Here is a 24,061-nt window from a genome sequence, read left to right on the forward strand (position 1 = left end):
GCTTTTTTTATGAGGTGTGCACCTCAATTTGGCTGAGGTGCTCCTTGAGGCACGTGACCCTATTTATATTTTTTTATTAAAACTTAGCTGAATCCAAAACTAAAGCTCTGAATAAATCACACCTAAATGCACCCCCAAGCAATAACAACTTTCTCTCGACCATCTGGACCTCCAGCCCGCAGCCACCACCACAGAAGCAGCCATCTAGGATCGCTAAGCCCTAAACCACCACCACCTTTTCCTATAAAAAACTTATAGTATTACTCTCATCTTTATGTTGATCTCAATACACTTTTAACATTTATTTTCGTCATACATCTTTTTTTATTTTGAGGCTTATGCCTCGCCTCATGAACAGAAAATGCTCCAATACCCAATTGCACAATTTTAAACATTAAATTAAACTGATTAGGTTTTCTAATGATCGAAGAGATTAGAAAATAATACTATTCTTGAATGACAATTTATCTTATTAATAATGAAATCAAATTAAAATATTGAAGAAGCATGTTTTGATGAAACCATGAATATAGATTTTCTCTTTAAATTGAAGTTAAGATTTAGTTGTGGGTAAATTTTTTTCTCAAAGTCTGAATAAAATTAACTATAACATGAATTTTTCATTAATTTTTCAGAACTAAGTGATTGATCATTATGGGAACAATACTCTACTCACTATATACTACTTTTACATCAATGAATGAAAAAAAAAATCTCCATATAACAAATGATAAAACTCCTCCATGCAACAACAGCAACGAGCAACAAATAATGAAACTGTTAGGAAACAACCACCAAAACATAGAAACAGTGCTGAATTTCAGAGGAATTCATTAAACACCAAGCAGGTTTTACAAAATCTGTAGAAAAATCGCAAAGGCAAACACTTAAAATTAAGTAGGAGATAAAAGAAACAATCTGATACAATGAATTTTCAATTTGAGAGGAAGATTCAGCTATCCAATCTCTAGCCGAAGTCTAGAGCCCAAAACCAACACCAAGATCCCAAATTTCATATTTAATTCAAGATAAAAACCTAACCGTAGCAAAAAGAAGATTACTTAAAGCAAAAGGATAACTCGTTAATCCCTAAACCTCCCCTAATTTGAATTTCCCTCCTAAACCAAGCCTTCATTATTGCGTGGGCCCCATCCATGCCTCCGCCCCAGCCAAGCTCCCCCTTCCCAACTTTGTCCATCTCCTGTACACTTGAACCGTTCCAGGAGGTACAGGTTTAGCCGGCCCTTGGATCGTTCTAACATTACCCCCCTCCCAAAGACTCACATTGTCCTCAATGTGAAATGAAGGAAATTGATGCTTCACCCTCTCATACGGTTCCCAGGTGGCGTCGAAGTCGGGTAGGCCCCTCCATTTAATCAGCACTTCTTTGTTCCCCCCTTTTTCTGATCTCACCCCTTTCAACTCCAATGGCTCCAAGACCACTTTCAACTCCTCAATTAGTGTTGCCGGTAACTCTGCACTTACGTATGCTCCCTCAGAGCTCTCCTCAACTGTAACACATGGAAGACTGGGTATATGGTGGCGGTCGAGGGTAACTTTAAACGGTACGCCACTGCTCCAATCTTTTCCACTATCTCGTAGGGGTTGAAGTACCGCGGGACCAATTTATCATTCCTCCTATTGGTCATTGTCCTCTGTCTATAAGGTCGCAGTTTAAAGAACACCCTCTCTCCAACTTTGAACTGGATGTCTCACATATGTGCATCTGTCTGCATCTTCATGATCTGATGTGCCCTCAACAGGTGTTTCTTCAATTCCTCCAACACCATATCCCTTTCCTCCAAGTATTGTTTTACTGAAGAGACTAATGTGCTTCCTTACCCAAAATGCACCAAATGTGATGGGTCTCTTCCATACAACACTTTAAAATGGGCACCTGAGAAGTTGAGTGGTACGATGTGTTGTACCAATATTCGACCCATGCTAACCACTTGGCCTACATCCTTGGTGTTTTCGATGCAAAACACCGTAAGTCTCCAAGCTTCTATTGACTACCTCCGTTTGCCCGTCCGTCTAAGGGTGGTAGGCTGTGATTCTCTTAAGAACTATTCCCTGCAACCTGATAAGCTCTCTCCAAAGCTGACTGATAAACACCTTATCTCGATTAGAGACTATCAACTCTGGAATCCCGTGCAATCTAACCATCTTCTTGATGAATGTTGCAGTTACTGTAGCTACGGTGTAGTGTAAGGGAATGTAATGTGCATATTTACTATGCCTATCAACCACCACCATAATAAATGTGAATCCCTCAAATCATGGTAGACCATCTATGAAATCCATAGACACCTCCTCCCATACCCTGTTTAGAAGTGCTAAGGGTTGTTGTAACCCCCCTGAAGCCATAGCCATGTACTTATTTCTCTAGTACACTTCACACCTCGCCACCATCTCCTCCACATCCTTAAGCATACATTTCCAGTATAATTCAGCAGTCAATCTTTTGTATGTCTTATGTACCCCCAAATGGCCTCCAACCACAGTAGGTGGGGGATATGGATGGAGGTTCGTGGCATCACACATCTCCCTTGGAACAGTAACTTCTCTCCCTCGAGGGAGTAGCCCAAGTGGTTGCTCCTATTCTTTAATAAATCCCTCCTAATTTCCTTCAATTCCTCATCCTGCACACTTACTTTCTTAATAGCCCCCCAATCTACCATCAGGGGTACATAAATGGCCATCTCCTGGAGCTCTCCCCTATATCTGGATAAGGCATCAGTCGTCTTATTCTCTAATACTGGTCTGTACTGAATCTCAAAATCATATCTCAATAGTTTGGATAGCCACCTTTGATGTTTCTCAGTCACCATTCTCTGCTCCAGCAGATATTTCAAGCTCCTCTAGTCTGTCCTAACGATGAAGTGCCGCCTAGCAGGTATGGACGCCACTTCTAAATGGATAACACGATAGCCATCAATTCCCTTTCATATACACTTCAACCTATCTCTAACTATCAACACTTTGACTGAAGTAGGCTATGAGTCTATGATTCTATATAAGCACTACCCCAATTATATCCCGATGCATCTATCTCCACCACAAAGGTCTGACTGAAATCTGGTAGAGCCAAAGCTGGTACTATGGTCATGGCCTTTTTCAGCCTCTCAAAAGCCTGGGTAGCCGCCTCTCCCCACAAAAAACTATCCTTCTTTAAATGTTTTGTCAAAGGCCAAGCTATGATGTTGTACCCCTTCACGAACCTTCGATAATAACCCGTCAAACCTAGGAAGCCCCTCAACTCTCTCAAGTTCCTAGGTAGAGGCCACTTCGATATTGCTTCAATTTTGGCTTGATCGGTCGCCACCCCCTCCTAAGATACCACGTGCCCCAAGTACTCCATACTAGTCTATGCGAAGCTACACTTTTTCAGGTTGGCCCTTAGCTGATGCTCCAGTAGAACTCCAAAGACCACTCTCAAATGCTCTAGATGCTCCTCTTCGGTCCTGCTATACACAAATATGTCATCAAAAAAAACTAAGACAAACCTTAGGAGGTACGGCCGAAACACCCTGTTCATAAGAGATTGGAAAGTAACAGGGGCGTTAGTAAGCCCAAAAGGCATCACCAAGAACTCGTAGTACCCTTCGTGTATCCTAAAAGCCTTCTTCTGAATATCCTCCTCTTTCATTCTGATTTGATGGTAGCCCGACTTCAAGTCCATCTTGAAAAACACCACTACTCCAGATAGCTCGTCCAGTAGCTCATCGATCACCGCAATAGGGAACTTATCCGGCACCGTCTCCTTATTCAAGGTATTGTAATCAACACAAAACCTCTAGATCCCATCCTTCTTATTGACCAGTAGACTGGATTAGAGAAAGTACTTACACTCAGCTTGATGATCCCCGCCCCTAACATCTCCCGGATCAACTTCTCAAAGTCATTGTATATAGGTTTTCTGTAAAAGCATATTGTCTAATTGAAGTAGTCTTTTTAGCTAAAGCCCTACATAACTAATCAGCAACTGACCTCCTTGTATTTCAATAAAACATTTAATGAGTAAGAAAAATCTTTTAATAAACAAAAAAAAAACATAGGTGATAAAAATTATATAAATTCTAAGCAAATATTTAAATCTGCATATAGTACAGTAGCAATCTTGGAAAGCAACGACAAATGGCATCCAAAATTACCTTTGCTTGCTTACACTTTCTTCATTAACTGACTGCAACTGAGAGCGCAAAACTCCCTGCATTATATGTTCCACCGAATAGCATCAGTCATTCATGAGTTTAACAGACATGATAAAAAAAATGAAAATATATTGTTAACAAAAACCATGAATTAGGTTACAAATGATGAAAATTTACTTTAAATCTCACTGCAATTCTATAAATGATTTAAAAAGAAATTAATGAAAGGAGTTGTACAATAAAGGAGTCCAACATCTCCTTTTATATATAATGTTTAGAATTAATTACATTATAATAAATCAATGCTTGGGATGGTAAAATTAACTAGCATTCCATCAGATTTAGGAATTCAACCTTTCAGTTTAACAAGGAACATTAATAAAAAAAATTCATTTTAGTTAAACAAAATTGTTAATGGAAGTAGTTATCAAATAATCGGAAATAAAAATCATTTATGGAGCGGACGATCAATCAATTCAAGACAAAAATATAATCGGAAATAGATAATCATATAAGGTAATAAATAAGAAAAACCTGCATTGAGAAATATGAGCTTAATAAGATAAATCAAGCTAGAAAAAAAAAAAAACCTTTTCTCTTTCAATACTTTGAAGCCTTGTTTGAGCTCGTTCAACCTCATCCATGAGAAGATTCAATTCTGCTTGCTTTGCAGCTCTTTCTTCCTCTGCAATGTTTACTTGAACTATTAGGTTTTTGCTGATTATGTAAATTCATTACAGTTTTAGTCAGATTAAAGAATAACAGATGACAAAGCATACATTAATCCACTAATGTTCAGAAAGAAGCTTTACCCGACTGAGCACGGAGTTCAAATAACTGACTTTGGGCAAATTCATGTATCTTCTGCATATTTATAACACTTTCCTTAGCTTGTCGTAGTTGTTCTTGTAATAGTTGTTCCCTGCCTCAGCGACAGTACACAACAAGTCTAAGGTGACACAATCAGTTTTATAGAAGGCCAAATCTTGGCATGCTTAACCTTTTTCTTTATTATATACAGGATTACCTTTCTTTCAAAACCTCCAGAGTTCTTTGGTTTTCTTCAGCTAGGCTTCGCTGCCGGATCTCAACAATCTCCCGGACCTTCTCCTCCATCTAAGTACCCATCAACAGATCATATTGACAAATCACACAACATAACGATGTTTTATATTGGTGGTAGATAGCCTTAATTCTTAAATATATGAACACAGAAAAATGACGATATTGGATGCAATATAAAATTACTAGTCCATTAATCTTCATGCATAAAACCCGCAATTAACACAGTTTTCTCAAGTCAAATCTGATTCATTCTAGGATAAAAAAGAACAATCAGTTGGGCACAGTGCATGAAAATTCATCATGCATGAGAAAAAAATAAGAATTTTTGCCAGTTCGTAATAGAAGGAATTTTTGCTAGTTGATAATAGAAGTTTCCTAACCTGTTGCTCAAGTTGTCGATTCCGCTCTTCAAGTCGTCTTATGGTAGCTTGTTGGTTCTTTAAATGTGTTGCTTCAGTCCTATATTCTTCCAATTCAAGCTTCATTTTTCGGTTCTCAGACTCAAGTTCTGATAGTTTTTGCTCTTGCTCCTTCAGCAATTAAAAGTGGAGGTTAAAAAGAGGATTATAACTTATTCACATTTATTCAGCTGATTGAACATTAGAATGAACTAATAATGCTTAACGCCTATCAATAAACAAACATTACTCACTGTGCTTTGGATATCTCTCAATGCAAAAAAGTTAAAGCTTACCAGTCAATGGAAAAGAAAAAGGAAACGCCAAAATATAGCACTTACTGCAATAGAAGCAAGAACAGCATAAGGATCTGGGGCCTCATAAAGTTTCTGATAGATGTTAAGGAAAGCATTTTCTCCAAATTTTGCTCTTTTAGTGAGATTATCAACTTCTTCCTGATAGCCCTTTAGCAAGGAGTTAAATAAGTTGAGTTTTTCCTCTGACGGTGCCTTCTTGAAATCTGGAAAGAGGTAATATATGATGAAAGTAGATTCCTTGGGAGCAGCAATTTGCTCAAACTGCTTCTCATGACAGAAGTCCAAGTACATGCTTAAATAGGCCATTCAAGACCAAAGAGTGTACGATAACCACAGAAACATGTCTAAAGAAAATTAACATACCACGAGTGTTCTCAGCAAGCTTCCGCCTGTTCTTTTGACTAATCTCCTGGTTTTCAGCAATCCTGAGCCCTTGCTCATCAAGACCACTTCTTTCTTTTTCCAAGTCAAAATCTGTAATTTAAAAGAGTTTTGACAAAAAGAAAAAATAAATGTTGATCATAGAGCATAAATAGGACCATATAAATAGTTCAATAATCAAAAGCAAAGCATGTCTGGATCAACTTGAATAAGTAAGAATCATAGGAGTTACTAAAATATCTTGTTACATGCATGGAAGGTCACAAGAGACACTTGTTTATGGTATTGTCATTCAATTAATCTCCTTTTAAAATTTAATATTAATGATTTGCTAAGATTTTTAAATAGATGGGGATATTATTAGTAGAATTCAAGTTGGATGGTTGGAGTGGAGGAATGCATCGGGCTTGTTGTGTGATAGAAAAGTCCCCCTCAAACTTAAGGGAAAATTCTATAAGATGGTGGTGAGACCTGCAAGGCTTTAAGGTGCAAAATGTTGGCCATTAAAAGCGAAGCATAATATTAAGTAAAGTGTTACAAAGATGAGAATGCTCAGGTAGATGAGTGACTTTACTCTTAGAGACAGGATTCGAAATGAGTATATATGTGAAAAGGTTGGAGTTGCTCCAGTGGAAGACAAGATTAGAGATAGTCGTCTTAGATGGTTTGGTCACATAAAACGACGGTATGAAAAGTTGATGTATTAGATTTTGCTTATGTTAAGAAAAGTAGAGGTAAACCTAAAAAGGCTTTGTTAGAAAATATTAGAAATGATCTTTTTTTATTATATTTAAATAAGAATTTGACTCTTAACATGACACAATGGAGAAAAAGGATTCATGTAGCCGACCCTAAGTAGTGGGATGAAAGCTTGATGTTGTTGTTGTTCTTCTTCTTGTTCTTGTTGTTGTTGATTCACTAAGATCTTGAGTAAATGGTCACGCAACAAAGTCAAATAGCTAACGACAGCATGAAGATCTGCAAAGTACCACCTAGATAAAATTTCAGTCAATACTAGGAGCTAATAAAACATTCTCATGCAAATGAATAAGGTGGTCAAGAAGGCCAAGGCTTAGTTTTGAGGGATAACAAAGAAGCCAGCTGTTATTCTACAATGAAGGATGGAGACAAGCAATGGCTAAAATCGCTAGGCTATAAAAGAAAAAGATAGATATATATGGTGGATAAGCATAAAGGGCATTGATAGATAACATATTTATTAAATAGATAGGGATTATTATTCTATAGGAAGTATGATACATCATCAATGGCATTCTTTTTCCCTCAATTACTAAATAAAGCATGTGGCTAAATTACACAACAACAACATCAAGCCTTTATCCCAATACCTGGGTTTGGCTACATGAATATATTTTTCTCCATTGTATCCTGGTAAGAGCAAGGTTTAAAATTGCGTAAATAAGCCTCAAGGCGTTTTTCATCAGTGAGGCGAGGCGTAAGCCTCGGGGCAGTGTGAGGCGTAAGCCTCATGGACGAAGAATTACGTAAATGAGAATTTAAGGGTTTTAGCAGGTAAATAATAATAAGATTCTATCATACAAATATACAATAAAAACATCTAAATGACAAGTGAAATTAGTGGAAAGTAAGAAAATAGATGCAATAAAATCATGTACCAAAGTACAAAACCACAAAATATAAGCCTATCAAAGCTCCCAATGTACAAATAAGAAAAAACATATTTAAAGTCCTCACCCCTTCCTCCTCTCTTATAGAGTTCAATGTCTCCCAATCAAAGCATGCACTCATGAAGAAGCAGACTAACACAAATAAGTGAAATAACTAATACTAAAGATGATGAATACAACAATATGTCGGGCTGCCGGGGGTCCAAGGGGGCGCTGCCCCCTGGCGGGGGTTTCCGGGGGCAGCGCCCCTAGAACAAATTTTATTTGTAAAAGTAATTTTGAAGTTCTGCTTATTTTTAAAGTTCATAAGTTGTTTGTCTGGAAAGATACCTACCAGTACCGAGCATGTACCTAGCGGTACCGAGCATGTACCTAGCGGTACCGAGCATGTACATAGCGGTACCGAGCGTGTACCTAGTGATACCGAGCATGTACATAGCGGCACCGAGAACTATGACCCTATGTTTTTTAAGTAAGTGGGCCCCAATATTAGAGGCGTATGCCTCAAAGGAAATTGCACAATAACACTAGTGAGGCACGCCTCACTCCACCTGAGGGTACGCCTCATGATGCCTGAGAATTGCCTAGGCTTTGAGGCTATTTTGGAGCAAATTGTGCAATTTTAAACTATGGTTAAGAGTCATGTAGCTAGTTACACATAAAATTAATTTTACAGAAAAACTTAAGAAGAATACATGGCTATCTACGTATGGAAAACATCATTTGTTGCTTCTAATGCCCGCCTTTGAAAGCTATCGGTGACAGAAGAATTGCAAAAACAACCAGTAGTATAATAGGGCAAAAACGAAGTACCCTATTAATTAAACAATAAGCAATTCAAACAAATTGAACATCATGACCATAGGTTTACTACATGAACAGTGAGAAGAAAAAATAACAAGCATACATAATACACAGAATAACATATCAATGTACAATCTTCTCAGGACTCTTAGAGGACCATGATTAATTTCAGGGAGGCAAAGGAATTCCTCAACTACGCAACTTGTTTTGTTTCCATAATGTTGAGTCATAGTAGTCAAACTTTGATTCATAAACACAATAATAGGATAGTGACCTCAAAGGTCGGTCACTAAGAGATAAATGAAAAAGTATCTATGGAATATTTATTATACTTCCCAAACATCGTTTACCGTCATTTGCCAACCACGCCATACAATTGTACTTCCCAACCATCAAACACTTCTATTTAATTGGTCAAAGGGTTCATATTTGATTTTATAAAATGTTTAGATATATGAGTGTTTTGGAAAGAGCTCAAGAATGAGGGAGTAAGAGATGCCTAACATAGAAGTGAGTGATTCTCCACTCCATACTATAATGTGTGAGTGATTCTCCAGTGGTTATTGGTGAGTGAATCCCCATAATTTTGGGTGAGCCCCTTATCTATGTATTTTTTCTTTCAAAATAATGAATCATTCTTCCCACCTACTTGCAATTACTCTTATTTTTCTTGGTTATATCAACTTGGTAGTAGAGAAGTTTTGCATGACTTAGCTCGAGTGTTTTCATATGTGTCGATCAACAATGATTTAAGGAGATGCAGCACCATCTCATTTAATATGCCAAAGAGTTCATCTTTTATGTTACAAAAAGACTTGGATATGGAATGATTTATTGAGAGAGTATAAAGATGAGACTGTGAAAGATTCCTCTGTTCGCAAGAGTGATTGCCCATTTTAATGTGTGAGTGACTCTCTGATCATTATAGGTGAGCTAATCTCCATAACTTTGGTTGACTAAATCCCCACTTACCTCATGGTATTTTCCTTTCATATTAATGAAATCCCTCTTCCCAAATGCTAGCAATTATCCTACTATTTTCTTGGCTAGATGGTAAAGATTCTAATTAATTTGTTGAAAGTGAAACATTAAGGAGAGAAAACAAATAACAAACACTAGAAAATCATCTCTATATATATGCCGTTCATTGTTTTCTGCCATATTGATACGATAACATTTTATGCGGCTTTTATATCTGTTTGGATAGAAATAATATGTTGAAGATCTAGCTACAATGGATAGGTTTGAAGGTTCAGGTGGAAGGTTTTCAAAATGCCAAGGAGAAGGGAAACACGTGAGGCACTGCTAAGTCGGTCATCTACGAAAAGCAAGCATCTAATTTCTCAATTTTAAAAGGCGTGCAACCTCACACACTCGTGGAGTTCAAAGTCCCAATTCCATGGCTAAAAGCTTGAGGCCAAGTTCTCGTAGCACTGCAATGCATATGGCCGCATCCAACCAACCGAATTATTATGTAAAATACAAGATAAAAGAAAATTCACGTTGCATTGCAGCCTAAAAATTAACTGCTCGAGATAACTCACACTTACAGTGAAATTAAATCTACAACCAAAAAACGAACCTCCCCCAAAATATTAGGGCTGCTCCGTCGTACATAGCGGCAGCTACCAGATCCAAGGTAAATATTAGATCAAACCTCAACGCCATGCACCAAACCGCACTAAACCCCAAACCAAATATACCATGATTCAAAAAACATCAAGATCCTATCCATCAGACTAAACTCCGCACTGAACATCTACTTCGACCTCCATTGTCAATAATTCTCCATGCAAACTTATTGGGTACTTGGGCAGTCATTAGATTGTAATCAATGCCTGAGACAATGTGTTCCTGATTGAAATACCTTTCCAGAAGCTGCAAACGACTGCAATGGGCGACGAGGTGGTTGCTTTCTCTCTTTCCGAAACCACATGGCTCGACTCCATCGCCGCGACGGAGCAGCGCTCGAATTCTGAGACTGTGTTCCTCTTCCCTCGTTCTATTATGGACGAACCGAGATCGGCCTCCGGTTGCGGAGTTCTGCTCTCTCCCTCTTTCTGCAAAACGAGAATGAATGGCTTTTTTTTTTTCGCCTACAGTCGGCCTCCGATCCAAAATGCTAATTTTTTTTATGAACAAAGAGGCCCGAACTCGAATTTAGACCAATCCAAGTGGAAAAATTTTATATGAGGCATAAAAAACCAGAATGAATGGCTTTTTTTTTTCGCCTACAGTCGGCCTCCGATCCAAAATGCTAATTTTTTATGAACAAAGAGGCCCGGACTCGAATTTAGACCAGTCCAAGTGGAAAAATTTTATATGAGGCATAAAAATTATATTAGGATAAATTAAAATTAATATAATAATTTATTTTTTTAATAATAATTTTAAAATTAATATATTAGACAATTGCCCACACTCCACATATATATATATATATATGAGGTTCCGTCATGATTTTGATTGATTATCGTTAGGAGATGAATCAAAGAAAGGAGAAATTATTCTCTGGACATCGGATCATCCAGAGACGAATGAGAGGACGCCACATCACCTAGTATACTAATAAAATGGTTAATGAATATTAGAGTTACTCTAAGAGTTTTTGCCCATTAAAGACATAATGTTGTTAGCTAATGGAAGATGAATAATATTATTTTTTATGGAACAAGGGATTAGGGCTTAATTAGAGCTTCTTCTTTTTTAAACATTCAAAATAAGGTTTATGGATATATGAGAGTTTGTCTAAATTTAGCACCCGAGTATATCATGAGTTAGGCTATTTTGATCCTTTTGAAAGTTGATATTTAAATATTTTGGCCTAATGAAAGTAGTGATGTCATATACATTTTAAAAAGTGTGTATGAGATGCCTTTAATCATATTGTGTGTGTGACATATAATCTAATTTGAAAGAATTATTATTTTATATTTAAATTTACACAACCAGAGCTACCTAATTTTATTTATCATAAATAAATAACATAAATAATTCTATAACTCAAGTCATCTAATATACATCTGTATTCATTTCTCAAAAATCATATATACTATTTAATATCTATATAATCATATCACAACTAATATGTCATTAGTACAAAAGAATAACTAAAACAAAATAAAAGGAACATGATCAATCTCACACTTATGCTTCATGCCCTGACCTGAAACCATTTAACTGCATATAATAAGCTAAAAAAATCAGCATGTCACCAAATCCTATAACTGAACTCAAGACAAGGTAAATGAGCAATATGTAAGTCAACGGCAAAATCATAATAGTAACATTCACATGATCATAGGGTAATATAATAGAGAAATCAATAAATCAGTATAGGTGTCAAATTATTAAAGAAATCATCGTATCAATACTAAATCAGTAAAAAAAATCATATAAAACATCAAATTAAAACATCGATAAATAATGTCAAAATCATGCTAATGTAGTAAAATCATATAAAAATAATTATATTCGTGTATCACATACTTAAAAATATCATATCAATATCAACTCAGTGTCAATGTCCAATGCACATGCTCAATATATATCACGTGATTAGCATATTCATAATAATAGAATAGTAGTAACATCAACATCATAGGTGAAAGTAACAGTAAAGTCGTATGGTGGAAGTGATTTAGTAGCATGCATTCTAATAATTATATTAAATAAGTACAATTCCTTGTTACATTTTATCAGTGTTTTTCTAGTCTCAGTGTCAGTATTAGTAACATGTTAGCTCAATAAAAAGAGTCATCACTCTTTGTACGTTGGCACAATAATAATCCCCTTATAACTCTCAATCAGTATATCACATGAATCAATAGAGAATAACATAAAATCATATATTTAAAAGAAAGCCCGTCGAGCCACCATCATATACACGTCAATCAGTCTCTAGCCAACGTTAGAGAATAACTAGTATTTACTTTTTTCTCCCACAGACATATTATTATCATAGTACTATAATATTAATAGTGACAAGTTATTACTCAATCACATATCCACATTCATTTCCAATGCATTGCAATAAATAAATCATAATTGAGATTAATTCATAAAGTGTCAAAATAGCCCCATGGTAGACAAAAGAAAACCCAACTAAGCATAAAATTATATTTTTAGAAATTAAACAAACTACCAAAGATTGTATATAACAACATTCTGAAGCTTTTATTGAACTAAGATACTATTTTTAAATGTTAAAATAAATTTCAGAGTAGACAAAAATTGATGCTTTTTAAAATCACATTACAAAAAAGCTCAAATAAAAAAAATCAAAATATTCATAATCTCGATCTCTATAATAAATAAAAAGTTATACAGTGAAAGTTTTATCAATACAAAATTATCTTCATTTTTTTGTAAGAAAATAAAAATTTTATCAGAAAAATTTCAAAAAATATAAAATTATTGAAATTAGAAATATGCTAAAGATTCCATACAGCAAGATGCATGAGCAAATTTCCCAACATGCTCGACTGACAAAAATCACTTTATGGCATTTAAATCTTAACTTTGTTTTTCTCTCTCCCTACGTTTCTCTCTAATTTCTCTAAATCCTTCTAGGTTGGACAATTTTAATAGTAAAAATGGATTTTAAAATGTTTCAATGATTGTTAGTGACTTAGGATATTTATCATAAATAATAAAATAATATTAATAATAATTTAATCAATTTTTCAGTATAAAATTTATATAAATTATTTTAGGGCTTTACAAGTTATAAAAAAAATATCAATAAAATTACTCATTTTATTTAAAAAAATTTAGTGAAATTGGTTTGCAAAACAAACATGTCCTAAAATATTTGCTTGTACCAATAAGTACCCAAAAATAATGAAAACAATCATGCAATTAAAATATATATATTCAATGTTATGGCTAAAGACATTTATGATTTAAATTATAATATTTCTTGAAAAAAATTATTTGCATGAGTCAAAATACAAGCTATTACATTTATATATATAATATATTATATATATATATATATATATAATTCTTTAATAAAACAAAATTATTGCACCATCTTGTAAATATAGATATGAACATGTGGATACTTTCACTTGGGATTTCTTTTGAATTGAGCTCGTAAATAGCATGATTTATGAAGATAATGCTCATATAATCATGATTAATTTTGACCATATTAAATACTCATCATTGGCTTGTGATTAAACATCGATGTGCCATTTGGTCTAATAGTTAAAGTTTTTTAAGAAACTACATAGTTAAGCGTGCTCATCCCTAAGCATTTTTAGGATGAGGGACCTACTGGGAAGTTACACCAACATGATAAAATTATGAGGCTCTTAAATCAAGTGGACAATTAATATCTCGATAATTAAGTGTTTGAGTTTTTACACACCCTCTCTCAAACATTTTGGCTTGTCGAGTAGGGAAGGGAAGGAGGAGGAGATGAGAGAGAAATCATGTTTTTGGTTGTGGATTAGTTTCACCGATTTTATAAAAATTATTCAGATCTTATAGGTAGTTTCAATCCTATTTATGTTATATATATATAATTCTCTCTCTTTCCCTCTCTATCTCTCTTTCTGGCTTGCCGAGTGAGAAAGGGAAGGAGGAAAAGAGGAGAAGGAAAAGAAGGAGAGAGAAATTAGGCTTTTGGTCGCTAATTCATTTTGGTGCTTCTACAAAACTTGTTCATATCAATATATATTATTTGTATCATATTTTTATTTTCAAATATTTTAATTTTGATGATTTGATTTTTCCCAAATTGATTTTATTACATTTCTCCTGATTTAGTGAGCTTCCTCTATATAACTTTTTGTATGTCATATAATTGATTATTATGGATGTTTTGACTGATTGCTTTGTAATTTCATTGATTAAAATAATAATTACTACATTTTTGTACAATTTGAATATGAATACTAATTTTTGCATTATAATACGATTGTATTGTTAATGTAAGCATTCTAAATGAATATGAGTATATGATTATGTAATAGATGATTGTTATCACTTTTGCAATATTGTGACAATAGTATGTGAAACAAAGTAAATGCTAGTACTATTTATTGACATTGTGTGGAGACTAATTGATATATGTATATGATTGTAGGTCGACGAACTTTCCTTTAAATATTATGATATGATGTTATCCTCTAATGATTCATGCGATTCATTGATTGATAGTTATGAGGAGTCAATTAGTATGCTGAATGGCAAGAGTGACGACTCTATTTATTGAGCTAGCAATTAATGATTTACTGATTACTAAAAAAACACTACATAAGCTAGCACTCCTTAGTTGTTTAGTATAATTGCTTGGATGTGATTTAGTGTACAATTTCACTGCTACTAATATTCTATTACTGATTTATTATGATATTATTGTTGATTTAATGTTACTCAGCATGTGATTGCTATTACTAAGCATGTGATATAAGATACTGCCAATAATCGAATATCATGCGTACACTCCTATACATTATTAGATAGTATTATATTGTATTGATATGAATGTTGTTAGTTTTTCTAAGCACTTTCGTTATGCTGGTTTATATGAATTTTTTTTTTCATATTTGGATATTACTTTTTGTAATATATGATTTAAGAATGATTGTTTACAACTTTGAAATTCATACTGCACTATTTTACTAACCTTCGTATCATACTAGCTTACATACTTTATTGTTACTACATGTCTTTTACTATTTTTGCATAGGCTTATGATCATATTGACTATTATTGTTACTACATGTCTTTTACTTTACGATTATTATATAATACTATACTATATTGCTATGAATGTTGATAGTTTTTCTAAACACTTTCGCTTTATCGCTTTATTGCTATGAATGATTTACGAATAATTGTTTATTTCTTCGAAATTCATACTGCACTATTTTACTATCCAATATATCATACTGGTTTACAAACTTTATTGTTACTACATGTCTTTTACTATTTCTACACATGCTTATGATCATATTGATTATTATTGTTATGAACTGAGTACGTGATTACATGCATACTGCTTCTTTTTTGTGCTTTGAGTTCAGCAGTAAGATTTTGGTGACCTGCTAAGTTTTTTAGCTCATTCTATGTGGTTTAAATGATTTCAAGTCATGGAAGAGGGTTGGGAGTGTGAGACTAATCATTACAATATTTCTTAGGTTTTATTATTGTATGGTTTCTTATATATTCTTTTGTAGTCAAGAGTGAGGGATAGTAAGTTGTATTTCTATGACTCATGGTTATTCTATATAATTTTTGGGATAATGATTACAAATATTCATTGATGTATGATGAATTGATTTGTTCTCGATTTTCTTTTATTATAGGAATAAATTTGTTAGCTCTAGTTAATAAAAAAAAATAAAAGATATAATTTTTTTTTTAAATTTTGATTATGGGACATTACACATAAGGCTTGACATAATTCTTTTTGGGTTGCCTTAACTGCAATAATTCCCATACTACATATCAACTTCATGCAAAATTTACATTTTCACACGTTGAAATGAAAGAAGAAATGCGCGTTAATCAACCTCTTGGATATGCAAAGCAAGGGAATCAGATATGTGAAGCAAGGGAATGAGAATCATGTATATGCATTAAAGAAGGTATTGTACAAATTGAAGAAGGACTTCTTAGTTGTTCTTATGAGGTACAGACCTTGTTTTATATATGGAGATGATGAAAAAGTATTACTTATGTGTTTATATACTGGAAAATATTCTGACGGACTATTTTGTACGCCAGTAGTAATTTTCCAACACGTATTTTACCTCGGTAAATATTTCCGCACCCATCCTTGTGGCTTGCCCAACCCTTGGGTTCGGTTCAAAAGATTTACTTAGGCTTCATTTGAGATAATTTTCTTATTGTTTTACAAAGCTACTGTATAAAATACTGCTATTTGGTACGTCATTAAAGAAGCTATGATCCAAGCTTTGCTTACTACGTGAAAATAAAAAATGGAAACCAGTGCCTTAACGTTGCATGCAAGCTATGATCCAAGCTTTACTTCTTGTTTGCAAGTAAAATATGGAAACAGTGCCTTTGCTTTGCCGGAAAAGAAGGTATAAAATAGCAATTTTTATTATAAAAAAAACTTTTCATCATAGATTTTTTTAGAACTATAATAAAGATCTAACTAAAAAGAAATGTTGCAATTGTCTAATAATAAAGCTATGAAAAAATAGTCTCAAATTGATCTATGGTACCATGAACACAAGATACAATCTTTTTCTCTTCCTCTTTAAGTCTATGGTAAGTAAGGAGCACAACAAAATATCAAATATATTACTGAAACAAAATCTCATCACATAATAATATCCCAACTCCCATATAATCATTGATCCCCACTGTAGAACAAACAAAGACCAAACAGATCAACATGATCGCATCTACATGAACAGCTCTCCTGCCAGGTATTATCCATTGTCACCTTCGACTCCTCACAGAGAAGGAACTCGCTCTCGACAAAGAATGGCGCGCAGCCAAGTTCCCTCCAGGAGACAATTGAACATTTTTAGCCTCATCCCTTTTCTCAGAACCATATCTTCCAGGCTTACTGTTCTTTGATGGTTCCACAGTTATGATTGCCATCTCATTCACCTCTTCAAAATCATCCTTTTCGTCTCCATCTTGGTTTCTTTTCTGAGAGGAAAGTGTAAAGGTAGAGTCTACCTGTCTTTTAGTTTTGAAATCATTACCTCTCAGTCCTGCAAAGCTGTGTGATTTGTTCATTGGTACCAATACCTTGGATGCAAGCCTTATCAGCTCCTCATCATCATCACTCTCATCAATTTCACTCAGAATCTCTTTGCCTCTTGGCTTCTCCTGGTCAATTCGGAGAGAGCTCACCTTACTTGCCCTGCAACCAAGGTCTATGGATCTGCAGCATGAAGCTGAAGGAAGGCAGTTATCTATATGACTTATATGACTGATATGTTTATGCTTTCCTGGATTGCTGGAATCTCTGCCCTCTGACTCTGATCGGTAGAGTTCCACTGCAGTCTTGGCAGCAGCCGCTGCATATGCTGCAGACTCGAAGGCAGCCTGCGCGGCACTCCCTGCATCCTTGTACTTCTCCTGAGCCATTACTACAAGCTTCTCACCTCCCAGCAGCTCATGAAGATCACAAGCAGTGCTTGGTGGCTCCACTGTTGTTTTTCCCTGGTTCTGCTTCCTCTGCGGCTTGGGGTTCTGATTCACCTAAATTTTTGTTAAGATTAGGAGTGTGAACGAGCAAAATTTGAGCAAGCTCATGGGTTATTCGGCTCTGTTCGTTAAGCACACAACTATGATCTTAACATTATTTATCAAAACGTCATAATTTAAATATAGTTTGTGTATTAAATTACTAATATATGCTTAATAATTTTTTTTTCTCAAAGCATTGTAATCTAAATATCATAAGTAATGATATCACCTCTGCAGTTTCTGGGGTAGGTTCGGCCAGTTGCACCTTGATGCCTTTCTCAATTGCTATTTCTTTTGTAACTTTAGCCCTGATTTCCAGGCTTGGCTGCCTCGTTGAGAACTTCTGCACCATCTGTAAAAGAGAAAACAAAAATCTTTCGGATTTTTTTTTTTTTTTTGAAAATTGTGGCTCATTTGTTTGTCTCAGGAAAGTTCTAATGGAAGAATATGGCACAATTTTGTAATGGAAGCTATCACAAAAGATTACAATATGGTTTTGTCAACAACATACCTTGCCACTAACACCACAATTGTTACGCAACTCAGCTGCAGCAGTGATGAATTCCTTTCCGAACCTAGCCGAGAAGATGCGCCGTACCTCTCTCAGCTCCGGCAAGTCGCCGCACCGTGAAGCAGCAAACGCCAGCCCGGCAGCGGCCTCCCGCAGCTCATCCGGACACTCCCTGTTCGAGAAAATGCGTCAATGAGTCAGCAGCTCAGCTCTCTTAAAATCAAAGAAGAATTGAATAGAGATAAGAAAGAAAGAACTACTTTTGGTTATGAAGGAGGAATGCGCGCTCTGTAAGTAGGTGGCAGTAGCTCTCCACCATGGCGAGGACGTCGAGCATATTGCGCTCTTTGATCACCATCTCCGCCTGCATATGCTAACCATGAGTGGAGAGAAGGGAAGGCAAGTAGTTAAGAAAGTTGAGAGTTTTGAAAGTGATAACGAACGCGGAGGAGGGCTCGGTCTTGGTGGCCGAGGAGGAGGAGGTGGGCGACGTCGGCTTCGGCCTGAGCGCAACGGGTTTGGCGCTGGTTGCGGAGAAGGGCGAGGCGGGAGACTGTGAGGCCGAGAAGAGTCTTGAGCTTTGTGAGTTCACGAGAGGTTTTTCCGCAGAGAGCCTGGAGACAATTGATCCCCATCGTCCCTCACTCTAGAAGCTCGGGCGTCGGAGTCTATGGCGAGCCCGCTTAACAACCAGATTGAGTTGGAATTTATAGAAGCCTAATCAGAAACGGAAAAAAATTATGCCTTGAGTTCCTACATAACTCGGTTTCAGACGAGGTTAATCACGAAAATTTCCTCAATATTATACAAAAAAATGGGTTTTAGTCCGGTGATTATAATTTTTTTAATGTGATTGTAAAATTACATTTGACTTTATGTCTTGTTAGGGTTTCTGCAATAATAGTTCCTCATCAGAACGGCGAATTATTACGTCCGGTCACAGGATCGTCCGGACACCAATCCAGATACGTCACGTCACCCGGATACACCCGGGGCCCAGTATATCTGGGAGACGTGGCGCGTCCGGATTAATGTCCGGACGAATCCGTCCAGACACCAATCCAGATACGTCACGTCACCCGGATACACCTGGGGCCCAGTATATCTGGGTGACGTGGCGCGTCCGGATTAATGTCCGGACGAATCCGTCCGGACACCAGACCTAATAATTTTTACATCAGAACTTCTAAATAAAATATCTCTTACATCAAAGTATCCAACGTTGCAACCTTTTGTGATCATCAAGACTGAGGCCCTCTTTTGACAACTCCTAGTCTTAGGACTCCTACATTTAGACTTGAAACCAACTCCTATAGCTCAAGTATATTGCATTGTATCAATACTTTCATAGTTTTTTTTTTTTTTATGAAATTGTAGCATTTATAACACGATTCATAAATTTTTTAAAATAATCGATCAATTTCGGGGAAATTTCGGGGAAATATATATATATATATATGTATATATATGAAATTAAGGTATTCACACATATTAAACGTGCGAGACATATAAATAAAATCGAACATCTGTCACCTCCACACACTATCAGTCCATCGACATCACTTGATGAAGCAAGCACCCATCACAAACCCCTCTCACCTCTACACGCTATTGGTCATGTCACTGCCATCCCCCAGAGAGCTCTCATTGTGAACCTTTCCATCAATATTATAGATGTCTTTCCTCAACCAGCACCGGTTACAAAAATCTCTCACACTCACACAGTGATGGTCCATTCCCGTCGTTATTCGTTCCAAATCCCTAAAAATGATGCTCGGGTCGCTCTAAATCCCGACAAACTACTTTGTTCGGTTCGAACAAGGTCCAACACAAATTTATATTTTATTCAAATATAGTTCGAATCATATTCAAACATAGATTCTATCAACTTTGAATTGGAATTTGTTCGAACCACATGAATTTATGACAAACTTTAGAACATTTTTTTTCAATATCCGTTGCATAAGACATATAAAGTCAAATTTCACCTACAATTTAATTTATTCTCTTAAAAATTAGCTCACATCAAATAAAACTATATACCAACCAAACTTTATATTTATTTTCATAAAAATCAAATTAACATATAAATTTCATAATAGCCCTCATTTATTTAATATTTTCGGACCAATTTTGGCCATGCAAATTATATAATTACATTATTGATGCAGGACAAAGAAGCTCTGAAAGTTATCACAATCATGAAGGTGCATCAATTTCCCTCGGGATAATACTAAATTACTAACCACACTGCGTAGAGGGAAAAGCAGGCTATTTATTTTCTTAATACGGATTATTATTATTATTATTATTATTATTAAGAAGTTACGAGAGCTGAACAAGAGACCAGTGGAATCAACATCATTGCATTAAAATTTTCTATGTAAAAATTATGAACTAATGACGCGTGCCACTGTATATTTCGTCGGCTATATGTGAATTTAGAAGATCCAATATTTAAATAATATTAGAGGTGGGTGTAATAGTAAAATATATTTAAAGGCTTTAATGAATGAATTAATATTAAATTTAATATATATATGTTGTTAGTTTTGTGTGGAATCTGATTGTGTTGATCAATAGAGTTGTATTCTTAACACAAATCTCAATTTTGTCAGTCGAGCTCGATGAGGAGCTTGCTCGAGGGTTGCAAGGGAACAGTGCGCCCCCTGCCAAGGGCGGAATTGTGTACTGCTGAGAGGGGGGAGGCAATTGCCCCCCTAAAAAAATTAAAACTTTTAGTATTGAATTTTATTTTTTTTACACCCAGCTGGCCTTTTTTTAACGCAATTTACCACTCAAAAAATAAGAAAGCCTCTCGTTATTTTCATTCAATTATGTTAAATTTTTCTAACCCTAACAAATAAATCTGTGAAAATAATTATATGCAAAAGAAATGATTTTTGCACCCTTATATATATATTTATTTATTTTTATAAGTTTATCACTTATTCCTTTGAGAACTAAGATTGGTTCCGCCCCCGCCCTCTGCTTAGGGGATCGGGGACTATGCCCTCAATTTTTTTTTCTTTTCCTCGCCAGTAGACACAAGACTTCTCATCCATGCCCTAATCAAGTAAGAGCAGACAATGTAAATCACTATAACTAGTTCCTTCGTAGCATGTTGATGTGAGATTTGGTCAAAACAATAATAATTAGATCAAAATGGGAGAGATGGTGGGAAATGAGTTATGACCATATCAGAATTTTGATCAAATCAATAGGGTGAATATTGAATATTGATCAGCTATCGAACCATAACAAATATGATGGATTGATAGTGTTGGGGTTGGAAGTAAAGCATGCAACAAAACAGATAGGAAAGTAGAAATACAACAAAAAATAAAGGATATTAGGATTTAACATAGGAAAACTCGAAACCAGGAAAAAAAAAATCATATAACCAAACCAAACCAAAAAATCCACTATGAAAATTGGAAGAAATATGTACAAATCTCTCTTTTATCTCGCTCTCTCCTTGCTTGTCATCTCACTTAAACCGTTCTTGCACAAGAACAAACAAAATACAATACATACCACAGCAGCAGGACGACACTCTTAAGAAAAACTATCTAACTAGCCTTGCAGCGGCAGCAACTTTGCGGTGTCAATTTGGAATACCGAAGTGCTCAACACTCTGTCTCCAATCTACCTGACAATGCCACAAAGTCAAATCTTGAGCGCTGCAGCGCTCTGCTCTCTATCTTTTCTCCAAGCAAACTATATATTATTATGACACTCGGGTACACAACGTTGGGGTATTAAGGCATATAACATCAGGGCAACAAACTTTGGTACAACTTGATTGATCGATACAATCAAGTTCCACACAAAATAACACAGAATCCTCAGATTTTAGTGGAGAATGGATTGCTCAAGTGCTAATAGAATAGAAATATCTTTAATCAATTAACTACTAAGGGCAAAGTATTGGCAAACACCTAAAAATTTTTAACTGATCTACCACTTTTCTTTTACAACCCTTACACTTATAACCAAATAACCACCTCTAAATTTCTTCTAAATAGATATACATAGTTATAAACAAAGATAATAAGATAAATTATTAGGTAATGACCCCATTTTAAGAGCTAGCAATTATCATGAAAGTAGTAATTAATTAGGGCCAGTCATACAAAAAGCCAAATGAAAGTCATTAGTGTTAGGTAAACAAAGCTTGTTTGATTTCCTTCCAACGTACGCTACGTAATATAGGGACGAATCTGTACTTTTATAAACACATAACACTAAGAATTTCAAGATGCTCTTATAAAGTCTCAATTACTTTAATTAAACAATTATAATGTAATTATAGATAATCATTTCTTTTTAATTAACTTACTAAACAACAATAGCGTCTTTGTCTTTCCTTTTGTAGCATATGCCTCTTCCTTTTGATATAATAAGAGTAAGAGATGCCTATCTTTGGGAAGAGATTGTTAGCTTTTCGTCCGGATTATAATCAAATGAAGATATGTGTATTTTCACTTTCTTTTATACATCTTATGTATAAGAGAGAGAAAAAATTACGTATCTTCACGTGATTAGAGTTTGGATGTCATCCGGACTATCAACATAATAATGATTCATGCTTGGGTATGAGATAATCCCCGAGGTCTCAAGCAAGTGGCGACAAACTCATAGGGATTAGCTATGTAATAACCTGCAATAACAAGGTTACATAAAGCAGAACTCAGAACTTAGAACTGAGAAGAAGCAGAACAGAGGAAGAGGAAGCTCCGGTATATATTCATTTCTCCATAATAGTTTCGCTGATACATTTTGAGTATTTAACGATAGTAAAAGGAATCAAGTTAGTTGGAGAAATCAGATATTGCAGATGAGTCAGGCGGCGCTGGTGGAGTCCGTTTCTGGTGATGATGCACTGCAGAGGAAGTGGAGCAGTGGAATATAAGTCGCTTGGCTTATATAAGCTTTCTAGCTTATCACGTGTGTTAACAAGCTATAATCTGACTAATTTGATTAAGATCTTGTTTGTGCAGCTTTTTATTATTTTTCAAAGTAACTTTTAATATAAAGATTTTAAATTAAAAAATATATATATTAAAAAGCTGTTTTATAAAATAATAAGAAAGTTGACACAAATAAAATCTAAGACACTATAAAATCATAAAACTTATACTTTATTTGGGACGACTTTTTTAAATATTTTTTTAGTTAAAAAATTTTAATTTTTTACTAGAAAGCTACTTTAAGAAACGCTAAGAAAGGAGAAATTATTTTGTGCGTAGACGGGATTTAGAACGTCGTCTTGAGGCCAACCAGAATGCTCCACGTCAGCGATACCGAGCCACGGTACCAAGCTGGCACATTCTGGTTGGTCTCCACACGGCATTCGACATCCACACAGAATAGTTAATCCTAAGAAAGCCATCCCAAATAAAACCTTAATTAACTTGCCTGCTCTGCTTAATTTAAAAATGAGATTTGGAAAAAATTCATTAAAATTCATCAAATTGGCTTAATCTTTCTAATCGAAAACATTATTCTTTATTTTATCCAGAATCCAACCGAATCTGTACTTATGGCACTCTTTGGCTTTCCTTTAAAAAATTGGAAAAAAAATTAGTTAAGA

At 35.2% G+C, this 24,061-nt stretch overlaps 2 protein-coding genes across 3 annotated transcripts in view; both read right to left on the bottom strand.

The window, feature by feature from the left end:
• LOC110093302 (protein CASP) overlaps window positions 1-10,917 on the bottom strand; it is a 35,149-nt gene extending 24,232 nt beyond the window's left edge. Inside the window, exons 1-8 of the mRNA XM_020818140.2 lie at window positions 10,636-10,917; window positions 6,298-6,408; window positions 5,959-6,137; window positions 5,600-5,749; window positions 5,182-5,270; window positions 4,967-5,076; window positions 4,745-4,839; window positions 4,155-4,210 (exon numbers count right to left, since the gene is read on the bottom strand). Coding sequence (XP_020673799.1) covers window positions 4,155-4,210; window positions 4,745-4,839; window positions 4,967-5,076; window positions 5,182-5,270; window positions 5,600-5,749; window positions 5,959-6,137; window positions 6,298-6,408; window positions 10,636-10,717 — 872 coding nt within the window. The 5' untranslated portion in view covers window positions 10,718-10,917. The remainder of the gene's footprint in view (window positions 1-4,154; window positions 4,211-4,744; window positions 4,840-4,966; window positions 5,077-5,181; window positions 5,271-5,599; window positions 5,750-5,958; window positions 6,138-6,297; window positions 6,409-10,635) is intronic.
• Window positions 10,918-17,028: 6,111 nt separating this feature from the next.
• Window positions 17,029-19,132, bottom strand: LOC110093300. Of its 2 annotated transcripts, none has more exons than XM_020818139.2 (5): window positions 18,909-19,132; window positions 18,726-18,829; window positions 18,466-18,637; window positions 18,184-18,306; window positions 17,029-17,957 (listed from the first exon to the last, which is right to left on the bottom strand). In XM_020818139.2, exons 1-5 carry the CDS (start codon window positions 19,098-19,100, stop codon window positions 17,193-17,195), a joined length of 1,356 nt encoding a protein of 451 aa, XP_020673798.1. In that variant the 5' UTR covers window positions 19,101-19,132; the 3' UTR covers window positions 17,029-17,192. The 2 variants fall into 2 exon arrangements, with proteins under 2 accessions (XP_020673798.1, XP_020673797.1); XM_020818138.2 differs by having other exon boundaries at window positions 17,029-17,966.
• Between the last annotated feature and the right edge of the window lie 4,929 nt (window positions 19,133-24,061).

The sequence above is a fragment of the Dendrobium catenatum genome, unplaced genomic scaffold (assembly GCF_001605985.2).
Source record: "Dendrobium catenatum unplaced genomic scaffold, ASM160598v2 fragScaff_scaffold_743, whole genome shotgun sequence".
Taxonomy (NCBI): domain Eukaryota; kingdom Viridiplantae; phylum Streptophyta; class Magnoliopsida; order Asparagales; family Orchidaceae; genus Dendrobium; species Dendrobium catenatum.

Coding starts and splice junctions, on each gene's coding strand:
- LOC110093300 (XM_020818138.2), bottom strand. CDS start 19,100: ATGGGGATCAATTGTCTCCAGGCTCTCTGCGGAAAAACCTCTCGTGAA. Junction 18,638..18,725: donor TTCCTCCTTCATAACCAAAA/GTAGTTCTTTCT, acceptor TTTCTCGAACAG/GGAGTGTCCGGATGAGCTGC. Junction 17,967..18,183: donor CTACCCCAGAAACTGCAGAG/GTGATATCATTA, acceptor ACAAAAATTTAG/GTGAATCAGAACCCCAAGCC.